Here is a 22719-nt window from a genome sequence, read left to right on the forward strand (position 1 = left end):
TTTTTTCATTTCAATTTAATATAAAAAAAAGGATTTAAATTCTAAGCATTTTACAACCCATTTTAAAAGTACACTAAGGTAACCCAATCGTCCTCTATTTTTGCACTTGTTGACTTGTAAAAGCCTATATGACATTTTTTAATTTCACCATTCATTAACTGCACAGAGAAGTTTTCTTGAAGCAAACGGTATTATTAAAGTTCTTCATGACTGAGCCAAGTGTCCTCTTATGTGGAAATCAAAATATGGTCACCCTAAAGTGCACCTGATGAGTCAACTGCCAAAACCTGTTTTTAACGAGGTGATTTCTTGTGCTGATGGTGAGTACATTAAGTGTATTTGCCCTACTTACACTGTTACTTTCAATGGCAAGTTTGTTTTTGAATTTTTCACAGGATTACATAGAGCCTTAGGAAATTGTTCTTTTTCACATGACTGTGTACTGAGAAATTTAGATCTTGCATTAAGAAAATGGATTTAAGATGTAACAAATTGTGAGTGGAAAATTCTGAAAGTTAATATCTTAATGGACACACCAAGAATCCCTGGACAACTCAAGCTAGGAAAGAACCTTAACCTCTAACCTTTTACCTAGCTGAGGCTTCCTGATTGTTGGGTCTTTGCCTTGTAATATAATGTGACCCAATTCAAGTGTTGTGAATTAGTGCTATATAAACATAATTGAACAAAATGTTACATAAACTAAAACAGGCTCCAATTATTAGACTACACTTTCAGCACATTCAAACTAAACACAAAGCCTACTTTATACACCTTAATTTGTCAGGACTGCATCACAAAGTTGCAGCAGCATAATCAAACAACAAGCGTATTGAACATATCAGTATTTTATTCAATTCTGTAACATTCTTGTATGATAGAGCAAACAGTCAACTCTATTTACAGTGTCAAATTATTTATAATCCCCTTCACACCAACAGTTGGAACACATTTACACCTTCACTACATCTCACATAAATGACTATTACAGATTAAAACTTGAGATGTACGCATCTTGATGGGTAGCTCCTCATCTTTAGAGATATGATTAGTGTCAATTTCTCTCCAATGTGTGGGAAGCTACAATTTGTGTGTACCGAGATGCATCATAAAAAGAATCTATACATGCTAAATAGACCCTACAATAAGTGTTCCCTTCATGCATTACTGTTCAACCTGTAAATCCTCCATAACACAGAACCTGGATATGGAGGGGCAAACTTTGTACAAAATACAATGTTAAAAATACAATGTTTAAAAAAACTGTTTAATCACATGTAAAACCTTTTTTTTTTTCCAGTGATGGCAAAACTATAGAGCCTTGATTTTTCATTTACACATTCTTCTTCTTCCCCCTCAACATTCATTCGTTCTTTTCAAACACTGAAATAACAACTATGAAATTAAACATGCCTGGCTGCCTGACTCTACATCTAAAAGCAACATTGTCTTTCAGACAGGCCTAACACTGTCAATAACCTGATCACTAACGAGTTGTTCAAACATGGCGCTAACCTTACAAGACGTGACCCTTTCTCCGCCACAAAGTACACCAGGCCCTCAGGAGAAATGGGAAAATAGCAACTGTAAGTTCTGGATAAGTAACATTTTGGCGTAAAAAGACGAGCCATCTCAGGACAGGATCAGAGCCCGGCTAGGAGCGTGGGATTTTAGTGAGCGAAGGTAGCGCCGGGCTTTCTCTGTCATTATTAACTGGTCTTTAGTTTGACCGCAAACAACCATTTCCCATTCCTTTGACATCTGTTGGGGACAAAAAAACATAAACAGATGTAAATGACTTTACACTCTGATTACATTTATAACTGCTCTCAAAAGATTAAAAAGGTGGAACATACTGGAACTGGGGAGCCTGTGCTGGGAAATATGGCACTGTCACTTGGTCCCAAAAGGAAGCCCTGATCCAAAATGTTTTCGTGCCGCTTGCTGCTAAGTGGTGAAGAGCTGACAGAAATCAACATCGGTTCTTCCTGTGGCCAAAAAAGTAAGGACCAAATATCAAGAATTAGGATATGACTAAAACACACGCAGGCTAATAAAGAGTTCCCACACACTTTACCTTGATGTTGTGTTTGGCTGATTTACGTTTGGATGTAGGCATCACCTGGCAGTCCATTACATCCAGGGCCAACGATTTACGCACTTTCTTCATAGGAGGGCGATGCTGGCAATAAAAGACGATCGAATCGGCAATGAGAAACAAGATCTGTTAAAAATATCTGAGTGAAGAATGGAAGGAGGTTAGCAATGAGCTGTCAGCCGCTCTTAGCTCAAAGCATTCTCACAGAGTGGTGGCAGTAAGAGCCTGCTTTGGGGAAAGTGATTGAACAAGGCTGCTTCTATGTGTGACAACTGTGATTGACAGCTCCGAGGTGGGAACTCCTGAGTGTGAAGAAAGGCTCAGTGTTTGTGTAGCTGAAGACCATTAACAGAATAAAATAGCATCCCCTGCATGCACCATTACAAAAACCCTTTTAAACAGAATTCCTCTATACTAACATTTGTCAGTGTGCAGCTACGGCTCTAGGTGTATTATACTCATGCATGTTGCACTCAATTTAAAGAAAAAAAATCAATCTATGTGGAACACTGCAAGGTTTTGCACTCTTTTTGTTCTGCTGACTATATAGTGGAAAGAAGACCACCTAAGACTATTCAGCCAGTAGGGGAAGAATATGTTGTCGCTACCAGTGCCAGCTATCTAGCTGTGTAACAGCAGTAGATCCTTTCCCTGCCCCAGCTATTAGTGTTTTTGGCATTTTTTGTCTTAAACTCTAACCTTCAGTGTAGGATTAGCACTGTGTGGTACTGCCCACAGTATAAGTGTACAAAGATGAAGGGACTTGATGCATGTGGGCAGATACACACTGCTATCACTGACAGAGCATGACAGCACATCTAACTGAACTGTAAAGTTTGATGATTTTAGCAACTTACATCTACTTATAACAGCTAGTGGGACTTTTAGTAGTTTTCTTAGGATCAGTTTCACTCCAGGTTTTAGTTAATTAGTGCACAATATGTATACTATGGATCTTATGATCAGGAGTATCAGGATGTCAGAGCACCCACGACCTGCTATATTATTATATTCTACTACTATATTAGTATAGGGGGTCCACAGGAATGAAAAAGAGACAGTTTCTGTGAATTAAGAGAACACTTATGATTTTTAAATAAAATTCTAGATATTGAGCTGCGAGCCAGCATTTTTTTATAATTTTATGTTATTCTATTTATTCATTAATTTTTTTTCACTGTAAGCCTAATAAGCCATGCTGATGATTTTCTTTAATTTACTGCAGTAGCAGCTTCCTAAAGTAGGCAAACTCGGATGTATTGTTGAAAATTGTGTTTATTTTTTAATACATCTCAGCTTCATATTAATGGAACGGGGTATTATATTTCTTTATACTGAAAGAAAGGGAAACAATATGCAGGTGTATTAGGTTAGTAAATCTACCAGTCTGGCCTACCTGAAATCAAATGTTGGGCAGAAAGTGAGTTTGACACCAGCCCCTGACCGCAATGACCGCAATAATCGACTTGTAGTTACTAGAGATGGCACGATACCACTTTTTTATGTCCGATACCGATATCATAAATTTGGATATCTGCCGATACCGATATGAATCCGATATAGTGTGTTTTTTAAATATCTTGCTGCATTTTGTATAAGTTCATCCTCAAGTTTAAATAAACAACAACACTAAAGCTATTCTGTTATACCTGTATGTAAAAAATACACTGCGCCCAAAATATTTCATAGTTCAGCAACACTGATCAATCTAATAAACTTAAACCTACTCCATCCTCCCTATTCTGGTATTTTAAAGAGTACTTAGCAGAAATATTAAGCAACCTAACTAATAGGGTTGCAAACTTCCCCCCCCAAAAAATAGGGAACCACCCTCCACCTCATGATGCTTAATCGATGTAATCAACTTAAATTTGATGCAGGGTGAAAAAAAATGCACAGAAATAAATTATTTTTCAAGAATAATTAAATAGATTCAACATCTTTCTTCAACAGAATTGCAGAATTCACAAATGGTACTTTCCCCAAAGGAAAAAGTAGTATAGCTTACTAGGGTATATTAGACTTAACAGTTACTATACAGTAATGGACTTCTATACATTTTACATCAGATTAAAACTTTGGGTGTAAGATTCAGATAATTATTTATTAAAAGCTAGACATTTTAAATGAGAATAAGAAAGAAAAGTATGTCTTTGTGCCCTCCTTTTCCCTGTTCATGCCCTATCGGCCCCCCTGGCTAAACTTTGCTAGATCCGCCCCTGCACAGTTACCAGCCGTCAGCTACGTAGAAAAGGATCCTGGTGTAGAAAGTAATATTAAATAAAAATTCTAACAGCAGCTTATCAAGCTTAAACGTGCTGCTGTTGTTCAGCCGCTGGTTTCCTCTTTCTGGTGCAAAGTGGGGCCAAAAACAAAGAAGAGAGACGGACTCGCGACAGAAAAGCCGATCAGCTGATCATTAAGCAGTTTCACGATTGAAGTAGAAGCAAGAAGAGGCACTCGCTCCATATATCGGTTGTTAAGCTTAACGTGGGAACGCTTTACAAACATTCAGAGATGAACTTAGACACTTGCTTTACTTCTCTCTGGGATAACTTCCTCGGAGATGAAATGCTCCTTTGCTAGCGAGGCTCCAAATACACACAGCCGCTCTATCACGTGAGCACACTGCTCCGACGTGCTACGGTTATGAGCCGAGTTACGCTGTGTCGCAAGTTTTGTGAGGTGCTTTTTTGATATTTAATGGATCGGATTACATTTTTTATTTCTCGCCGATATCCGATCCAGTAATTTACGTCAGTATCGGACCGATACGTAATATCGGATCGGTCCATCTCTAGTAGTTACCACAGTTTTGCGCCTCTGTTCGGGTGGAGTTAAGCGCATGATTAAGTCGATCCCTGCATCTCTCAAGATGACCTCATTTATGTCGTCCTCGAGGTTGGGAGTCTGAGGCTGACAAAAGAGCAGAAAAGGCTGTTACAGCACAGGAGAAAGACAACAGCTGGCATGTTTTCCCCAACAGCACATACTGATGCTCACCAGAGGCTGCAGAGGCCCGTACTTCTCCATGGCATTTTTAAACGGTGTTGGAGTTCGTGGGGTACACAGCTCAGACTTGTGGTTGGGTGTAACAAAACTAGAGAAAACAAAAAGGAGAACACAGAGAATTTCATATACACTGTGTTAGATTAACAACGTGTAAGTCTTACTGTGAGAAAGACGCTAAAAATCATTGTTCAGACTAACAGCAGGCTCTGCTTAAACTACGTTAATGACAAAAATAAAAATCCTACTTCCAATTATTATCCACTCATTTCAGCTCAGTGTTATGTCACTTATGATCACCCTCACTGGTGGTGTACCTCCTCACTAATACGTGTGGCTTCGAGCAGATAAGACACAAGCAGGCTGAATAGTAACAGTAATCGAAGCGTTGGCGAGATATTATGTTAGTGCAAGTGCTGCATTAAACACTGAACATAGGACTCGATTAGCCCATCGTCACCAGTATCTAATCTCTCCAAACCTGAATCAGCATCAAACCCATATCTGATTTTCACACCACTTTACAGTTAATGATTAGTTATTATTAATCTCTCACTCTCTTTCACAGTGTCTGTTTTGTCCTGTTTCCAAACCTCTGCCTGGGGCTTCTTCCTGTTAAAAGAGAGTTTTTCCTTCCCACTGCTGCCAAGTGCTTGCTCATGGGGGGTGTCTGATTGTTGGGGTTTTCTCTCTATTGTTGTAGAGTCTTTACCTTACAATATAAAGTGCCTTAGGTGACTTTTGTTGTGATTTGGTTCTATATAATAAATTGAATCGATGTAAAAAATAGTAGTAATAAATGTTAATCCAGTGAATCTGACATATTCAATCCACAAATCTTTGTACGTGTAGAAAAACACACTAATAATTCTAAGAACATTACATGAGACTAAAATGTGCAAGAATCATTATTACAAGTTGGTGGAGATGCTTTGATGGCATCAGATCTTCAGAAATTTGTCTGTTTTTAGATGAACCCATGAAAAACGAACCCATCAGATGCCTCCACCAATTAGAGGACTCTTACACTGAGTTTTCTTTTTGAGTGAGAGGCGTCTTGTCTCGCTGCAGCGGGGTGGTAACAATGGCTTTCTGGCTACACACAGGTGTGGACGTGAGAGACGGGTTCTCTAAGTCATGAGTGTCCTGCTTAGTCCACATGTTGAGAAACTGCAAAAACACACATTTGTCAGTAGAGTGCATTAATAGGACATCACTGCGAGCACCACTGAACAAGGGACTTACTTGAGATGGAGAAAAGGGCAAGATTTTGACAGGGGTGCTCTTAGGAGTCATGGACTTGTTGGCGTCGGGAGACAAAGCGATGCACCTTCGGCTCCGGTGGCTCAGTATGGAGGGGGGTGTGACGCCTCCAGGAGAGATGGGGATGAGTTCTCCTTTGCTTCCTTTGCTTAGTTCCTGCAAGGCGCTGCCTTCCAGACGAAACTGATGTCGCTCTGGGCTGGGACTGTCCTCGGGGAGGTCAAAGGCTGCGAGGTTGCACCAGCCATCAAGATCCTTAGTGCAGAAGAGACATTTATTTGTTAGGTCAGCATGTAGCCACAACTGTGAAATAGCCAAGACTGAACAGATGCAGAACAAACAGTATACAGAATACATTATACACAATATAAAACCGGGACAGTTTTTTAAAATAACCCTGTGGTATTGTGGATATTTACCCCATCCACCATGTCTAACACTTCCTTCAGAGCTGGGCCAGTGGGAGACAGGAATCCGGAGCTGTCCACCACCCAGCTAGTGCTGTTCAGTCCTCCTGTGCTGTCCACCTCACTCTTGGGGCTCAGACTGTTGCTTGGAGAGGGAACAGACTTTGACAGCCCAGCTTTGCTGGGGCCAGCTTTAGCTGTTTCCTGCAGCTATTGGAAAAAGAAGATTCTATAACAACACTAGTATAGACTAGTTTCTGATACTTAAGGTAACGGTGTTATTATTTTTTTTTTTTTAAATGAATCTGAACAGTCACTTACTGAAGGAGGGATCTTCTGCTCCGAGTCCTTGTCTGAACTGTCTTGAGAGCAACTGGGCATCTGTGTAATGAGAAAAAACCCAATTTCTGTATCTTACCATACATATCTTTTGTATCTTGTATCATAGAGGAGGACATCATGGAAACACAGCCCACCTGACCATCCTTGCTAACACGAGCCCACAGCTCCTCCAGCTCATTGGGCCTGAAGACCTCCCCGGAGTAGAAGCCCATCTCTAACTTCCGTTTGATGGTCGAATTCCAGTGATTCTTCACTGCATTGTCCGTCCTGTCAATATATATCAGGACGTGAATTGCAGTGTTTCCCCACATACTGACTTCATTTGGCAACACAAAGTAATCCTCGCACTTATTTTGAGAGTTGACTTATTGTTAAAACCTGGCCCTTCTCCTGAGACATCCAACAATGTAATTACACTACCTCTTAAGTGTGTCTCACGTCCTGTGGATGAAAGGATTCCAGCAAACAACAGTAGACAATACTCTGCTGCGAAGATCTGCTGTGACCTACAGGCTCAGTCTAGCTGGAACAAGTTCCTCGTGGTTGAGAACAGAACGAGAACTACTGTTTAAGTTTAAGACTGTGATGTAGGAGTCCATTGCAGGACAAGTGACCCACCGGATAGGCAGCTGATTAAATTGTTCATCAGTTGTTACAAAGTATCTGACAAGCACGGCAACGTATCAAACTTTTCTAAGTTAAAAATTTAAGAATTCACTTCAGAAAAGAGCAGGAGTTTGCATGTAAAAGCTCACATCAGCCCAATTCTGTTTCTGGCAGAGTAGCTACTTGCCTTCCAGGGAGCAGTTTTGCGATCTCAGCCCAGCGATTGCCAAGCAGGCAGTGAGCCTTATAGATGATGAGGTCCTCCTCAGCCGTCCACGAAGACTTCTTAACGCTGGGATTGAGGTGGTTGTGCCAGCGCTCTCTGCACTGCTTCCCCAGTCTGCCTTTCAGGTGCTTGGCTACCAGCGCCCACTGTTTGTTGCCATAAAGATTCACAAGCTCTATAACCTAGAGGACAAAAAAGAAAAGTTAAAAAAAAAAAAGATCACCAGCATGCTTTTATTCACAACATATTTACTCCATTCACACCTCTGAACTACCTACCTTCTCATCTTCCTCTTTAGTCCAGGGGCCTTTCACTAATTCTGGGTCCAAGACTTTAAACCAGCGATGCTGACACTGATGTTCAGTATGATTCTAAAAAAACAAAAAAGCAAACTCAAAATACTGAAAAAGATTTCTGTTGACATACATTCTTACAGAAAAGATGCTCAGACTCACAGGTATGTAGCTGGCTATGGTTTTCCAGTCATTTGGTCCCAGTTTTTGAACCAGCGTTTTAAGCTTGTCATCCTGTATACACACCAAAAAATGAGCATTTCTTATGATCCCTGTCCTCCTCTAGAGCCATTTAAATTATCTGTTTACTTCAATGTTTAAATGAAGCAGTCTGGTTTACATTATATATATTAAAAAAATAAAAATAAACAAATACCTCCTCTTGAGTCCATTTCACCTTCACTTTCCCTCCATCCCTCTGCTCTGCCACATCAGAATCAGTGTCCTGATGCATGGCCTCCTCTCCATCCTCACTGAGAAACAAACAACTGTGATGTGGACGAACATAGCTGACAGACAACTCACTACTGACCGGCCCTGGTGATGTCCGGAAGACAGCTAGATTATCGTTCTTATTTTTCTAGCCAACTTGGCGGATAACAGTTCGCTCGCAGAAATAACACAGTTTGCCAATAATGTCTGTGCTGAGCAGTGATTTATTTATCTAGTGTGATCTAAGAGAAACCGTGTTTGGCCTTAAGTTTAACCCAAAGCCTGTTTTCCGTGTCCGGAAAAAGGGCGGCCAGACACAAGCGAGCTCCCAGGGATAGCAGGGTTAGGTCAAACAGTGAAGACTTCAGTTTCCAATTGACTGTATTAAAAAGAATAAGTTAAATACTCACGTCAACCCCCAGTGTTAAAAAACACACACACAGCTAATTTAGGTAATAACGATTAACATCTTACCCGCGCGGCCACCGGGACATTTCCCTCTATTTCTGTTGTTTACGGTCCGAAAGCGATTTCTCCGGCGGCCGTTGCACGTCATGTGCATACGTACTTGGTATTATGTCGTCGTAATACCCGTGATTAATGTCTTTATGCTGTAGCCAGTGTTGGTGATGGAGGCTCGGCACTGTTCTAATGTTACAGCCTATACAACCAGCTGGTGCGGAGCGCCAGAGTTGTCCGCGCTCTTGGATTTCTATCTCGCGCTCTTCTCTGTCGTAGGAACCGGATAGTGACGTAGCTGCGCATTGGAGCTGCGCGTAGCCACAGAGAAAGCTTCCGGTGGAACTTTTTTGGGTTTGTCCCAGCGCTGTAAATTTTGTTTTATTATCGTAAAATAATGTTTTCTGCAGTCATTGGTGTGTCTCAGTCAAACACTGTAAACACCCAATTGCTGAGAGGGGAAGTTTAGATATTGTTACATAATAAAACAGTAATGAAATTTAGTTTGAAAAAACACGATTTTTCTACTACAAAATTTCAGACACTTTCACATAAAAGTGTTTACTTATAAAGTCATTTTAATTTATTTTTTGTTTGTTTTTTCATGTTTACACCTTTAACTAAATATACTTTCTACCATTTTCCTTCCCAGAAAATCTATAGTATGTTTGCGAACAGCTTTTAAACAATACAGTGCTTATTAGACCACCACCCGGTGTAAGGTTTATGCACCAGCTGCCTTAAATTGATAGTACTGGTATTCAAAAAGTATTTTTAATGTTTCTGTAGTGGTTAGTCCACCAGTATGTGTAAGCTCTTTAATAAAAATTATATTTTTAATGCTAAAATTTTTTTTTTTTTTTAAACAGCATACAAATAAATAGTTTTTAAAAGGTTTAGTGATCTTGTTAAAATTACAGCCTTATATATAACCTAACAGATTAGCGCTCAATAAACCACAAGTAAATTACAGGGCCTGAATCTGTACAGGGCTGACAGGTCCGCCTCCTGCTCCCACTGATGACCTGCAGCTGGGTCAATTAGCAAGCAGCTCCAACAGCTTAAAAGCCAGCTGGAGGAGGGAGGCAGCCCTGATCAAACATGGAGAAAGTGTTTGTGGTCAAAGGTAAGAAAACTAGACTGAATTAGACGTGTTGATTTGCCTCATCAGGTGATTTGTTTCTGAATTCTGTCTAACATGTTTTACCTTCTAGATATGAAAAGCTTTGAGTGCTCATCTCCATCAGAGCTTGACAGGAAGTTTTATGGGGAACAGAGTCTGCTGTCTGTACTGTCACTGGAACAACTGTCCACATCGAGGGTGTCGAATGACACAACAGCTGATGGATTGGACACCAAGCCGTCTATTGGAGCCTCTCTCTGCCTGTCCTCTGACACCGCCTCTCCCTGTCCAGGGTTTTCAGTGAACACCATGAACACTCACGAAGCTGATGGCTGCTACCTGGCCGTCCCGTTACAGGGGAAGTCCTCCACTCCCCACATGCTCCTTCAGAAGCCAAAGCAGGCAGCTTGTTTTGATCAGTCATACAGCGATCTCACCGCCTCACAAATGTCATGGGACGTGTCTGTGATCAAGTCGGAGAGCAATAGCCCTAGATTCTACGTGGAGTCCTGCACTCTGGAGCAAACGTGGAGTCCAAAACCCTCACAACAAGAGTCACTAGCTGATGTTTCACCCTGATGTGGCTAAAATTAACACTTTACAAGGGAAAAATGTTAGATGTCAAGTGTGATGTGCACTCCCAGCCTCTGCACCCACTATGTCCAAGTTAACACCCCCCCCCCCAATCCATAGTTTGACATCATGTTCTGTTTTAAAGGATCCATGTGAGGACTGATGCAGAACAGTTTGCCTTTTTAATAATCACATCAATGTTTTAACTACAAAAATATTTTCAAAGCACTGTTAAATAAAGGGTATAGAACTTTATTTGCTCTGGTATATTCTTACAATGAAAGACAATACAAAGTTATAAAATGTAGCTGTACATGTTCTGAAAAGTGTGGTTACCACAGTCCCTCCATTGTAACTGTGCTCATAAGCTCAAACTGTGCTAATTTCAAAAGGGACGTATTGAATGTTCAGATTTCTTGAATCCAATCACAGCGGAGTGAACCGGGCCTCAGGATCCATATCGTGTTCCTGCCAAAAGTGAGGAAAGTCATTTTTGGACAAAGCCTTTAGATGCAAGCAGATGTAGTTATGAACACACTCACCTGATTTAGTTTCTTGAACTCTACAACCTGGAAGAAAATGTGTTCCAAGATGTGCTTGGCATCCCTCTGCTCTTTATCCAACTTAGGAGTCACTCCGAGAATTTCACCACATTTCCGGACGTAGAATTCAAGGTCATCGTCTGTACCTGTGAACACAACCCATTTAATAACAGGATGAGTACGATTAACTATCTGCTTCAAAACAGGCAAGTTCAGAAATAAACTTAGTTTAAGGGAGATGTCTGGGTAGAGTGTACAATAGGTGGGACTAGGGTGATCAGATTTAAAGGAGACTCATGAGCAAACATTTAACATGTAAATATCTGTAGCGGGAGGATTGAAAGTAGCATCCCAACTGACGGCAGGTATCAACAGGCCTTTTTAGACTTGTTTAAAAAAACAAAAAAAAACATGCTGCATTTCCTGTTATTTGTAGTACTTTTATTCATATTCCACGAACATTTCATTCACTTTTGGTGATTTGTGAATTTAAACTTTAAGTAGTGTAAACAGAAAAATATCATGACATGCTAACCTGCAGGAGAACCATGACAGCATTCTTCAGTCATTCAATAAATCGATTCAATTTTATTTATATAGCGCCAATTCACAGTCGCCTATATTTTATTGTAAATACCCTACAATAATAGACAGAAAAACCCAACAATCAGATGACTCCCTATGAGCAAGCAACTGGTGACAGCGGCAAGGAAAAACTCCCTTTTAACAGGAAGAAGCCAACAGAACCAGGCTCAGGGAGGGGTAGCCATCTGCCACGATTAGATGGGGTGAGGGGAGGACACTGTGGGAGTAGAGTTTAGGTAGCTGCTCTGCATCGTGTTGCCACATGGCACTAAAGATAACAAACCCGGAGGAATTGGCTGACTTTTGAAGTGTCCTGTCTTACATATATATTTCGACTTTTAAAACTAGGTCAAATTAAAAGATAAGACATAGGTTAAGTCAAAATATGTGATACAAGAGATGAAACTGCTGTGCAGTCCCACGTAAAGAGGGACACCCGATCAACCTATATGAGATAAAGGATGGCTACTGAACTGCTGTGAAAATAACCACCTAGCTTCTCACACATAAGTAGCAAATGAAAGTCAGTTTAATGTGGAATCTGACTGCCCTGGACATGTAAGTCCTCACATACGCCTCCATCAATAGATATCTAGAGGGCTGCAGTGCATGTGTGAATGCTCCATTAGCAATCCTGAACTTACACTTATTGGTGAGCTGTGCCAGTCGCACTTTCTCCGACGAGAATGTTTCGTCTAGATCGAACAGGTCCAGCATGGGTGGTGGCAAATCATTTAAGGCAGGTGGAAAGACCTGAAAGACAGGACAGCACCTACTTTTGGCTTCAAACTTGTGGGACTTTAAGCAAAAATGTTGTCTTAAGTTTTCAGTTACATTGACGTGAAATCCTTTGAACAGAAAACCCCCAGAAAAAAAAAAAAAAAAAAAAAAACTCACAGCAGGCTGAAGCTGAGGCAGAGGAGTTTCAAACTGCGGTGCAATCAGCTGCAGTGGCTCAGCTTTCACATTAAGCTGCTTGTAAGCACTGCAAACCAAAGATCTGTTTTTAGCTTCGAAGGGAAACAACAGCGATTGGACTCAGGGGAGGGTGACCAATTTCTCACCTGATGACTTGGGGTAAGGTGTCAGTCGACAGATTGAACAAAGACATATCAAAGAGAGAGGTGAAGTCCCGTGGGTTTTCGTCTCCTTCTTGTAAGCACACTCTGAGCTGTTCAGACAAACAGCCAGTGTCTGGCAGCATTGTGTAATCTGTGATCTGGGGGACAAAAAAAAAGGACAAGAAGAAAAGAAGAACCTTGGCTCATTTAAAAAAAAAAGAAAAAGAAAGAGAGAGAGAACAATTAGGAAAGCCATTTTGCCATGCACACTCCTCTTCCTCACCTCTGGGTCTTCGGCATCAATCTGATTCAGCTGAATGTTATCGGTCATGAGCCACTGAAGCACAACGTCCTGTGATAAAAGAAAAAGTTGTATGCCACGGCAGCCAATAAAAAAAACTACTATTGAAATACTCATTTAAAGGAGCTTTATTCTAGAAGGATCATGCTTCTACCTTTACCTAATAAATTACACAAAAAAGTGGACTTACCATGATTTTATTGTTCTCCTCTTTGTCTATGTATTGATCACTGAACATGTGGCAGGAACCCAAGACAGCCAGTTTGCCAGAATTCTACATTTAAAAAAAAGTAATCTCCATGTTACCACATTTCTGACCATATGGTTAGGAAAAGAAAGTTGTCACTACACTGTGCCTCTGACCTTGCCCTGATAGAAAGCCAGGACAGGCCTGTTGAGGGGAAAGCAGACGGAGCCCGTTGAAAGAACAGCCACGGCCGGCTTCACCACGGTCAGTGTGGCACCGTACGGGTACACAAATGTGAGCGCCCTGCACAAAGAAAGACAACAACTCAAATTTGAAGTCTTTCTCTTTAATGCAGAAGATGGAGGTGTACAAAATTGAGACTCACTGTGCATTGTTTCCAACATTTTCATCTTCAATGATTCCCGTGACCACTTTTCCAGCAGCACGACTGATCTCCCTGCACAGGAAACAGGCAACTGAATTGATAGTTTGGCATTTATCAGCATACAGATGAAATTAGATAAGTGTTAGATTATGCCATCATAAATTTAGGCTAGAACAACCTGGGACTCTGTGAAATATACATAAAAAGAGAAAAACACTGGTGAACCTGTTCAGTACACCATTCGACACAAGCGCCTCCTTAGGATGGAAGTATTTGTAGTACACATTCCTCACCACAGCATCTTGGATGAACAAGATGAAAACGAATACAAAGCATTTTAAAAACAGCATGGGCAATGTTTGCATAGTTGTTTTTCCAACAAGGTTTCAATGCACACCATTGTTGACCATTACTCCGAAGTCCTCCAGGAGGAAATTGATGTTTGTGTCATACTTCATTTCTCCTCCTTCACCGAGCATGACCAAGATATTCCCTCCTCCATCCAGGTAGACTTTCAGCGCCTCCATCTGAAATAAAAGGAAATAACTACTGTGAAAATGTGTTTGCGGTTGAACAAATGAAAGAAGCTTAAATATTTTGGGTGGCCCTAAGCCTTGTAGAATTTTAGACTGCTTGGAAATTAGCCGGCAAATATCATCTTTTCGCCCATATATCACCTCTGACGCTGTGAACCTCTCCCTTGGACCTGCAGTTATCCACAACTTGACACTCTTCAGCTTATCCAATGACAGCTCTTCTTTTATGCTACAGGAGACAGCACGGATTTTGCATTTGAGGTTTTAAAATTGCTGCAGAACTATGAGAAAATGTTGGTTAAGCTTGAGAAAAATGACATAGTAAAATATAACTCAGTAAACATACTAAAGTGCTTTGCTATTACCAATACGTCCCATTTTATTATTTTACTTTACTATACTTACTTACAGAGACGAATATTCTAGCCCTCTATGTCTATATTCATGCTTTGTTTACCAGGTCCACTGTATCACATTTACATTTAAGAGCATGTCTTAGCTGATAACTAGAGGACTTGGTACTATTTATCTCTTGTATTTAATCGTCCCCAAACTCCTTACCTTTGGATTTTCCACTGAGCTTTTAGTCTCTTCTGCATGGATTTGTAGCCACTGTTCGTAGTAAAAAGCTCTCTTTTTGAAGCATTGAAGACCACGCTGTTGTACTGTTCCTTCTCCATTATTTACCAGCTTCAGTCACCAAAGTTAGGGCTCTTATCATCCACACACCTAAAACACGTTAAAAGCCCAAGTCAGACTTTACCATTAGTCCAGGGCTGCTATTAGCCAGCTGTAATTAGCATAGTTTTGGGTTTGCATCCACTGTCGTGTGCTAAAATGGTGTTAGCAAAAAACAGCCAAGAAGCTCGCTAACATTATGGTTAGCCGTGAAGCTAATAGCGAGGTGTTTTCGCTTCGTTTCACTAAAGACTGCTATGGTAACCTGTCAACTGTAGCACTCTGTTTTCCCCTTATGTTAAAGCCCAGGTTTACAGTATTAAATGTTAATTACCTCTAAGCGCTCTTAGAAGCGGTGCATTATGGGAAATAATGGTAACCAAGGGCGCTAACAGCATAGCAACTGGATAGCGCAGAGCATTGTGTCAAAGCAACGTACACTTAAAACAGCTTTTCAGCGGGTTTGTTCAGTTAGCATCACTCCACGGTCAAAACATTTGCACTTTGAAGTGCTAGATAAAGTTACAGGAATGTTCTGTGGTTTAACGATGGTTTTTATAAATAGAAAAACTTACAAACAAGTCAAAACTTTAAAGGTGAAGGATGTGGCCATAGGTGGAAATCTGTTAGGGAATTCTGGAGCAGCAATGATGGTGATAGAAGGCTGACATAAGTGTAACCCAGAAACAGGGGCGGAAATAGAGAAATTTTCTTAGGGTGGTATGAAGGTGGCATGGAAATCAAATGGGGTAGGAAAATCAAAGCCATTTATTACACATAGCCAGGTGTTACATTCTGTATTATGCATTATATATCATTAAAATACATCAAATACAGTAAGTTTACGCATGTTTCATATAAATATACTCCATAACTTTCTTGCTTTCTTTAGCCCACATAATTAAACATTTCAGTGACATAAAAAACGTAAATTTTATGTACTGTATAGCCTGTATAATAAATAAGTATGTAGTCCAATAAGTTTAAAATCCAGAAAGCTACACAACATGAGGTTGTTCATTTAGAAACACAAGTCTAACTTAAATTTCACACTCTTTTTTCTTAGAAATAATCAGATTTTCCTTGTTTTTTAATCGTTTTTTCCTTGTTTTTTAATAATCAGATTTTTCCTCGTTATGGTTGTTTCTGCTTCCAGGTCACAAAAGCAGATGAAGAGAAGATGATGGAACTATTTGATCAAGTTGTGGCCCGTGATTGTTTGGGACGAATACATGTTGACAGGAAAAAAGCAATCTGCAGCAGTCTGTGTATTCATTACTGAAATGACTATCAAAAAATATTTCGCATGACATCTTCATTCAGAATGAATTCAAGTATTATTTCATCCCTGTCTATTAGTGCCATCACGGTGCATACACTGGTGCGGCTGATCCCAATACCCAACCAAGTATGACAGGGACTAAAGGTCTGTGGTTCAGATGAAGTGCGGGGACCTTCACCAGATGTGCCAGCAACTCTTACATTTGAAGTATATAAGTGAAGTTGTAAAAGAGGCTCACACTCACACTTTTTTTAGTTATGGTATCTGTTCCGCCGGTCTGCCTTCAGCACAAAAATATCTGCTTTTTCTAGAGGTACTGGAGTCTGAGAATGTATGCGGGACCCTGGAGGCAGCACCATCATACCAGCTGGTGAGTCTGTAGGAGGAGATGGAGTGGTGTTCCCCCTCTGACTCTGCTGCACAGGGGTAAAAAGGGTGTCATCAGCTGCTCTGAGTGAAACAATCCCCTGAATGCGATATGAGGAAACTCCTTGGACCCCGTAACCAGGTCATGGTAAAGGGAGAGGAATAGATTGTTCATAGAGTTCAAATGGCTGCTGTTTAAAGGATGGTTCCTCAAGTTTGTGATGAACATCTGACCTATGAACATCACCTACGAGAAAACAAAAACAGGGATGCAGACTTCCTCGCGTTTGTGCTGTCACCTGACTTTGGTGAGGAAGGCCCAATCAGAAGACAGTGGGATTTGTGACGGGAGATGTACGGTTCCAGGATGTAACAATATGGACATAAACAACTGTGGGATATTGTCTGTTCGTGATTTGGACAGGGGGAACAAACTGTGGCAGGATCAGCCTGATATTATTTGTATCCCACTGTAACTTTACTGTATAAAGAGCTAACATCTCCAAAAATTCAGGAGTAGTTAATCATCATAAGAAGTATTGATGAACTAAAAATCAAGAATGTGGGGTACTGTTTGTCTGTGATTTGGACGCTGGGGAAACAAATTCTGCCGTGGATACTTACCTTGGCACCACCGTTGTGCAGGTGAAGCCAAAGGCAAGATATGCTTCATCATATTTTCTAGTCTTTGGCTTGGAAACATATTTGGCGTTGCTTCATCTTCTGCTTTGCGTTTGTGTGGGAGCCCCATCAAAAACCTGTCCACTATGCAAGCAGTGTCCAAGCATACTTTTTTTTTATTCATACCCCTCCACTTTGGGAACGACTGTGTTACTGGGTGGTTGTGGCCTATGAGTTGAGTCACATCTGCCCCCAAGTAATGAATACATTTCATACAAATCATCTACTGATGGAAAGGTTGGCAGTTCCATCCCTGGCTGCTCCAGTCTATATCTCAAAGTATCCTTGAGCACAATACTGAACACAAGTTGAATGTGGGAAAGAAAGTTAGAAAAGGAAAACATTAGATAGAGAGCCCTTAGATGTAGGAAGGGTGCTTGTATGAATGTGTGTGAATGACGCATGTTGTATAAAATGCTTTGAGTGCATGAGTAGAAAAGTGCTATATAAAAGTCCATTTTATAAAGCAGTTGCTTATTGCTATGTGATAGCCATTAGCAGATTTGGAGGTAGACTCCAGGTGCCTTATTCGTGGTAAAACAAGAGACAGATTTATCTATGAGGATTTTTCTTTTTTTTACAAACTAGCTTCAAATGAATGAATATTAGTAAATTTTTAAAAAATTCAATAAACATTGTTAAACATTAACAAAAAGCAGCAGAGCTTGTTCTTTTTATTCTGTTATTTTATTACAATATGACATTACAAATAAATGATGTAGACTGTTTCAAAATGACTGGGGATTTTAAAAGGCAAACAGCTAAAAAACAACCATCACAAACCATGCAAATGTATTCATTACAAACAAAAGTATTAGTTGGGACTTTTATAAAATATGAAGCAACTTTCGCTGCTGCTGTCAGCTGTTCGACTCAAATTGTACATTTGGACTTCACTAAAGAGAGAAATACTGTCATGTAAAGAGTTTCATTAATTTCATCTAATAACTATTTAATTTAACAGAAAATACAAACAAAGAAACAAAAAAAAAAAAAAAAAAAAAAAAGACTGTCAAGAAAAGACAGATTTATAGATTTCACAGCCTCCCAGTTTGGGCCAGAAGATTGGAACCTTTCTGCTTCTGTAAACACCTCAGACAGGCCTGAGATCGTCAGAGATTCAATCAATCCTGCGAGGCTGATCTGGATCGAGAGCGAGACTTGGAGCGGGAGGCGGAGCGCTTGGCAGGGGACTTGGACGCCTCCTTGCTCGGGGGTGATTTGGAGGTACGTTTCTCTCCCCTACTCTCTGAACGGGACCTTGATCGGCTTCGTGACTTCTTACTGGACGACTTCTCCTTGGAACGACTCCGGGATTTGCGCGCGGCTTTGACTTTGGATGAGCTCTTGGAGCGAGACTTCCGAGTGCTGCTCTTGGAGGGACTGTGAGATTTGCGAGTGCGAGAACGAGACTTCTCTGGGGATTTAGAATGGGATTTCCTCTTGGATCTGGAATGCGACTTCCCCTCTGACCTGGAGCAAGATCGCCCTTTGCTGCGTGACCGAGACCTGGAACACACAGAGAGGGAGAGGGAGAGATAGAGGAATAATTCATCACCAACTTGGTCAGGTCCCTGCACACCATCAACTACCAGGTTTCAGGACTGAGATGTAGTAAACAATCATAGTAACTGGGTACTTTGGCTTTCTCTGACACCATATTTCCTTAATAACATGACAAAAACATGATTTCCTGCAGCTGAAAAGTTTAAAAAACTGAACAGATGAAGAAGCATTCCACATGAAAATGACAAATGGGTTTGACGTCTTCGTCAAAGCGCAACCACTAAAATTAAAACGGCTGCTGAAAAGACAAAAAGCTAAATGTGCTTAAAACATGAGACAAAGCCATTCAAATGTAACTGACCGTGAGCGGGACCTGGAGGAGCTTCTACTTCTGCGGCTGTGAGAGCGCCGTCTGCTACAAGACCTGTGGGTTCGAAAGTAAAAACAACCTTAAAGTGGACGTGGAAATCTGCTCAACACCAACATTATGTGTTAAGTTTAAAATAATCCTTAATTATCCTGAACAGCAATAACAGATAAAACATAAGAAAAGAAAAGTGAACAAACAATAAGCATGAAAACATTAAGCCTCAGTTACCTGGATCTGCTGCCAGAATACGAGCGTCGGCGGCGAGGTTTGTCTTCCACCAGACGAATCTTCCTTCCATTAATATCAGTGCCGTCCAGTTTTTCCAGAGCTCGTTTCATGTCTGAACGGGAACGAAATTCGATGACGCCCTCGTTGGCCCGTCCTTTATGAGCGTCAGCATAGGTTACTTCACCTGCCTGCCTCATAAAGTCCTATGACACAAATAAAAACATGACTCTGAAAATGACTGTGGTTAGTTGTGGATGACATGTGGCATGTTAGCTCCATCTACCGTCTAACAGAGTTTGCACTGGACATTATTAAGCGGTTCCCACACAGGAAGCAATTCGCTTGTTGCACATCGATTTGAAACTGAAGTTTGGTTGTTCGTGTAGCAGCCAATCAAATCTCAAAACAGATTCATCCTGTAGAAGGTTAGGTCCAGGCTAATTTTTCTTTCTTGCAAGGGCAACTGCCATCCTCTGGTGACATGCAGAGGTGGTCAGGAAAAGGAGACAGGAGATACGAAGTCTCACCTTAAGGTCCTGCCAGCTGCACCTGCTGGACAGGTTCTCCACAATGAGGCGGTGTTCAGTGCGAACAGGTGGCCCGTACTTATCCCTGCCGGTGCGATTCCAACTGCTGTAGCCTCCACCTTCAACAAAGACAGAGAGACTAACATTTCATTCAAGGCCAGAAAACTTCAAAAAAAAGGACTCCAAACTGGCCTAAAAAGATTTACTAGATCACTGCAGACTGAACCTCTGTTTTTTGTTCTTAAACCTCCCTCAGCTATTAATTATACCTTCAACTAATACCTGTGAACCTGTCTTAATTGTGAAAGGGAACAAAAGGGGATTAAAGATGCCAGTGGTTTTTAGTATATATCCCAGAGTCTTATTGATTTTTTATATGTAGACAGGGATCGCTTAATTTAGCATTTAAAAAACAGACAAAATGTGCAGCACCCTATGCCCTGTGGACAAGGAATAAAAACCACTTTAATAAGAATTACACAGCAGTTCTTCTCCTTGAGTTGTATTTATTAAACAGCTACAGATTTTACTAAATATACAAAAAAAGGATTTTTTATTCTGTCCTTATAAGACACAATCTAACGCCTCTTTTTTTCTCTGTATATACTGGGAATAATGTGATGCTTGATTCTTGCTGTTGAAGCTGTTTTAGAGTCTAGAGTTTAAATATAAGGTAAGGCTCTTTCTAAATTTCTTATTTTCTGGTCTTACTGTACAAAAAATATGCCTTGTTCTGAACTCTATCCACTTGAAACTCAATGACACAAACATGAAACCTACCAAACTCTTTTACTACAGAGTACAGGGAGCCAATTCACAGGCTCAAATGCGTGTTGGCTCGATCCTCTGCGACATGTCTTGCGTCAGTAAAACCAACAGGATTCCTCACCATCACCCTGGTCTATTGGAAAAGGGTGCTGTCATCACGGCTTCCGGTTATGTCAACCAATGGTCAAAGGGCAAAGGTCACACACACATTTCAAGGGAGAAAACCCAGGCCAAACAGGTCAGGCAGTCATCGTTACCCTCATTGGACTCGGACCCAGCCCGCAGTGGACTCTTTCAAATTGAAACATCAAGCACTGTGTTAATGTCGACTTCAAATTGAATACATCGTAGCTTCACAAGTCTTACCTTTTCTTTAATCACTGTTACTCATTGGATTTTAATACAGTTCTCTTTACACAAAGGCACAATGGATTTGAGTGCTAATGGGAATAGACGTATAAATTAGCAATGTGTATGGCAGGGCATGTCACATGAGTACAGGCAGCTTCAGTGAAACTCATTTAATTCTTTGCTTCAAGAGTCAGTGCAAGTGTAGCTCACGTTAGTTAGCACAACGTGTAAGAACCCCACGTCTGTATGACAATCATGCTTTGCTCTCAATCAGACGTGTTCAACTTACTACGTCCCCCATAGCCATATCCGTCTCTCCTGGGTCCACGGGCATGCTCGATAACGACCCGCTCTCCACAAAGTTCCTTTCCATTCAGCTCATACACAGCATCATCAGCATCTCGCATGTCCTCAAACTCGACAAAGCCGTACCTAAGAATCAGTGTGCAGGAGTCAAAATAATGGCAAACACTAGCCATTAATATCATTACCAATTAATGCAAATGATTCATAATTAACTCTAAAGACTGTCTAATATGGCAAACTTTTAATCAGCGGCTAAGAGAACTGCTTTGCAATTTAAAAACCCCGGTGCTCCTGTCAAACTTTACAAGCAAGGGAATAAAAGGATTTGGGAAGCTATGGCAATTAATCTAGGAATATTTCTGTAAGGTTTATCATAGACTCTGACTCTATCTGATCTGATTTTGTAATTATATGCAATCTATTTCTCTAATACAGCAATTATCTGAAACTTACACTTAACTATTACATTTGTGCTCAGCAGCCTTCCTGTTTTGTAGGCATATAACCAGCTGGCAGCCAGCTGATAGAGTCCCCTTGTTTGAGCTCACTGACAAATTCTCATTCAAACTGATGATTGACCCTATAGCGTCTCCCAAGTAGCTAGTGTAATGTTAGCGAAGCAAAATTAGCTAAAAGTACCATAAAGCAGTGCTTTGTAAAACTTAAATGACAAAGGACAGGACATTGTACCCCAAATTCAAATTTTGGCTGACATTAGCGCAGTTAGCACCGCACACTGACCCTACTAGGGCATCAACTCTCGAGGTTAACATTAAAATAACATCAAGCTAGCTAACTAGCTAGCAGCTATGAAAGATGAGACGGTCTTACCCATTTTTCAGGTCGATCTCTAATAATTTGCCATAGCCACTAAAAAACCTTTGAATATCTTTCTCTCGAACATGGTAGCTAAGTTTGCCAACATAGACCCGAGGCATGCCTGAAAATATTAGGCAGAACAAGTTAGACACAACTTGTTTGGAGGTACGCACAGGCCTAGGCGCTGGAGGTTAGACTTCCGGAAAAAAAACTTCAGAATAAAAGCTGACGAAAATGTAGGCACATAAAGTACACACTTCAGTTTTGTGTGTGTGAAGCTTGTACATAAGACCTATGCGGTGCCTTCACACTGTACATGTCTCTTTTGACTTATGTGAATATTTCGTGAGTACAGCCAAGTCTTTGCCTTGATAAGGAGAATTTCCTGTAGGAATATGAATGAAGGACT

At 40.7% G+C, this 22719-nt stretch overlaps 3 protein-coding genes and 1 long non-coding RNA gene across 8 annotated transcripts; 1 reads left to right on the top strand and 3 right to left on the bottom strand.

Moving 5' to 3' along the window:
* Positions 1–830: 830 nt before the first annotated feature.
* Positions 831–9984, bottom strand: mybl2b (v-myb avian myeloblastosis viral oncogene homolog-like 2b). 2 transcript variants are annotated; one of them, XR_001224137.3, is made up of 15 exons: positions 9151–9984; positions 8621–8717; positions 8407–8478; positions 8230–8322; positions 7913–8133; positions 7254–7386; positions 7099–7158; positions 6790–6987; positions 6353–6625; positions 6135–6277; positions 5102–5198; positions 4907–5014; positions 2078–2237; positions 1857–1988; positions 831–1761 (listed from the first exon to the last, which is right to left on the bottom strand). XR_001224137.3 is itself a non-coding variant. In XM_005450118.4 (15 exons), the coding sequence occupies exons 1-15, from the start codon at positions 9168–9170 to the stop codon at positions 1633–1635; spliced, it is 1881 nt and encodes a 626-aa protein (XP_005450175.1). In that variant the 5' UTR covers positions 9171–9643; the 3' UTR covers positions 831–1632. The 2 variants fall into 2 exon arrangements, 1 of the variants encoding a protein (XP_005450175.1); XM_005450118.4 differs by having other exon boundaries at positions 2078–2182; positions 9151–9643.
* Positions 9985–11062: 1078 nt separating this feature from the next.
* On the bottom strand, positions 11063–15794 carry ift52 (intraflagellar transport 52 homolog (Chlamydomonas)). 2 transcript variants are annotated; one of them, XM_005450117.4, is made up of 14 exons: positions 15682–15794; positions 14990–15157; positions 14570–14657; positions 14290–14419; positions 14118–14193; positions 13893–13964; positions 13684–13810; positions 13511–13594; positions 13303–13371; positions 13023–13177; positions 12856–12943; positions 12603–12711; positions 11374–11519; positions 11063–11299 (listed from the first exon to the last, which is right to left on the bottom strand). In XM_005450117.4, the coding sequence occupies exons 2-14, from the start codon at positions 15106–15108 to the stop codon at positions 11258–11260; spliced, it is 1305 nt and encodes a 434-aa protein (XP_005450174.1). In that variant the 5' UTR covers positions 15109–15157; positions 15682–15794; the 3' UTR covers positions 11063–11257. The 2 variants fall into 2 exon arrangements, with proteins under 2 accessions (XP_005450174.1, XP_005450173.1); XM_005450116.4 differs by lacking the exon at positions 15682–15794 and adding an exon at positions 15441–15592.
* LOC109202182 (uncharacterized) lies at positions 15723–18443 on the top strand. 2 transcript variants are annotated; one of them, XR_003220227.1, is made up of 2 exons: positions 15723–15855; positions 16263–18443. It is a non-coding gene; the product is annotated as an uncharacterized LOC109202182 (long non-coding RNA). The 2 variants fall into 2 exon arrangements; XR_003220228.1 differs by having other exon boundaries at positions 15846–15942.
* Positions 18104–22520, bottom strand: srsf6b (serine and arginine rich splicing factor 6b). 2 transcript variants are annotated; one of them, XM_005450115.3, is made up of 6 exons: positions 22323–22520; positions 21475–21617; positions 20067–20185; positions 19540–19742; positions 19303–19365; positions 18104–18944 (listed from the first exon to the last, which is right to left on the bottom strand). In XM_005450115.3, the coding sequence occupies exons 1-6, from the start codon at positions 22427–22429 to the stop codon at positions 18560–18562; spliced, it is 1020 nt and encodes a 339-aa protein (XP_005450172.1). In that variant the 5' UTR covers positions 22430–22520; the 3' UTR covers positions 18104–18559. The 2 variants fall into 2 exon arrangements, with proteins under 2 accessions (XP_005450172.1, XP_005450171.1); XM_005450114.3 differs by having other exon boundaries at positions 20067–20188.
* Between the last annotated feature and the right edge of the window lie 199 nt (positions 22521–22719).

The sequence above is a fragment of the Oreochromis niloticus genome, linkage group LG5 (genome assembly GCF_001858045.2).
Source record: "Oreochromis niloticus isolate F11D_XX linkage group LG5, O_niloticus_UMD_NMBU, whole genome shotgun sequence".
Classification (NCBI taxonomy): Eukaryota; Metazoa; Chordata; class Actinopteri; order Cichliformes; family Cichlidae; genus Oreochromis; species Oreochromis niloticus.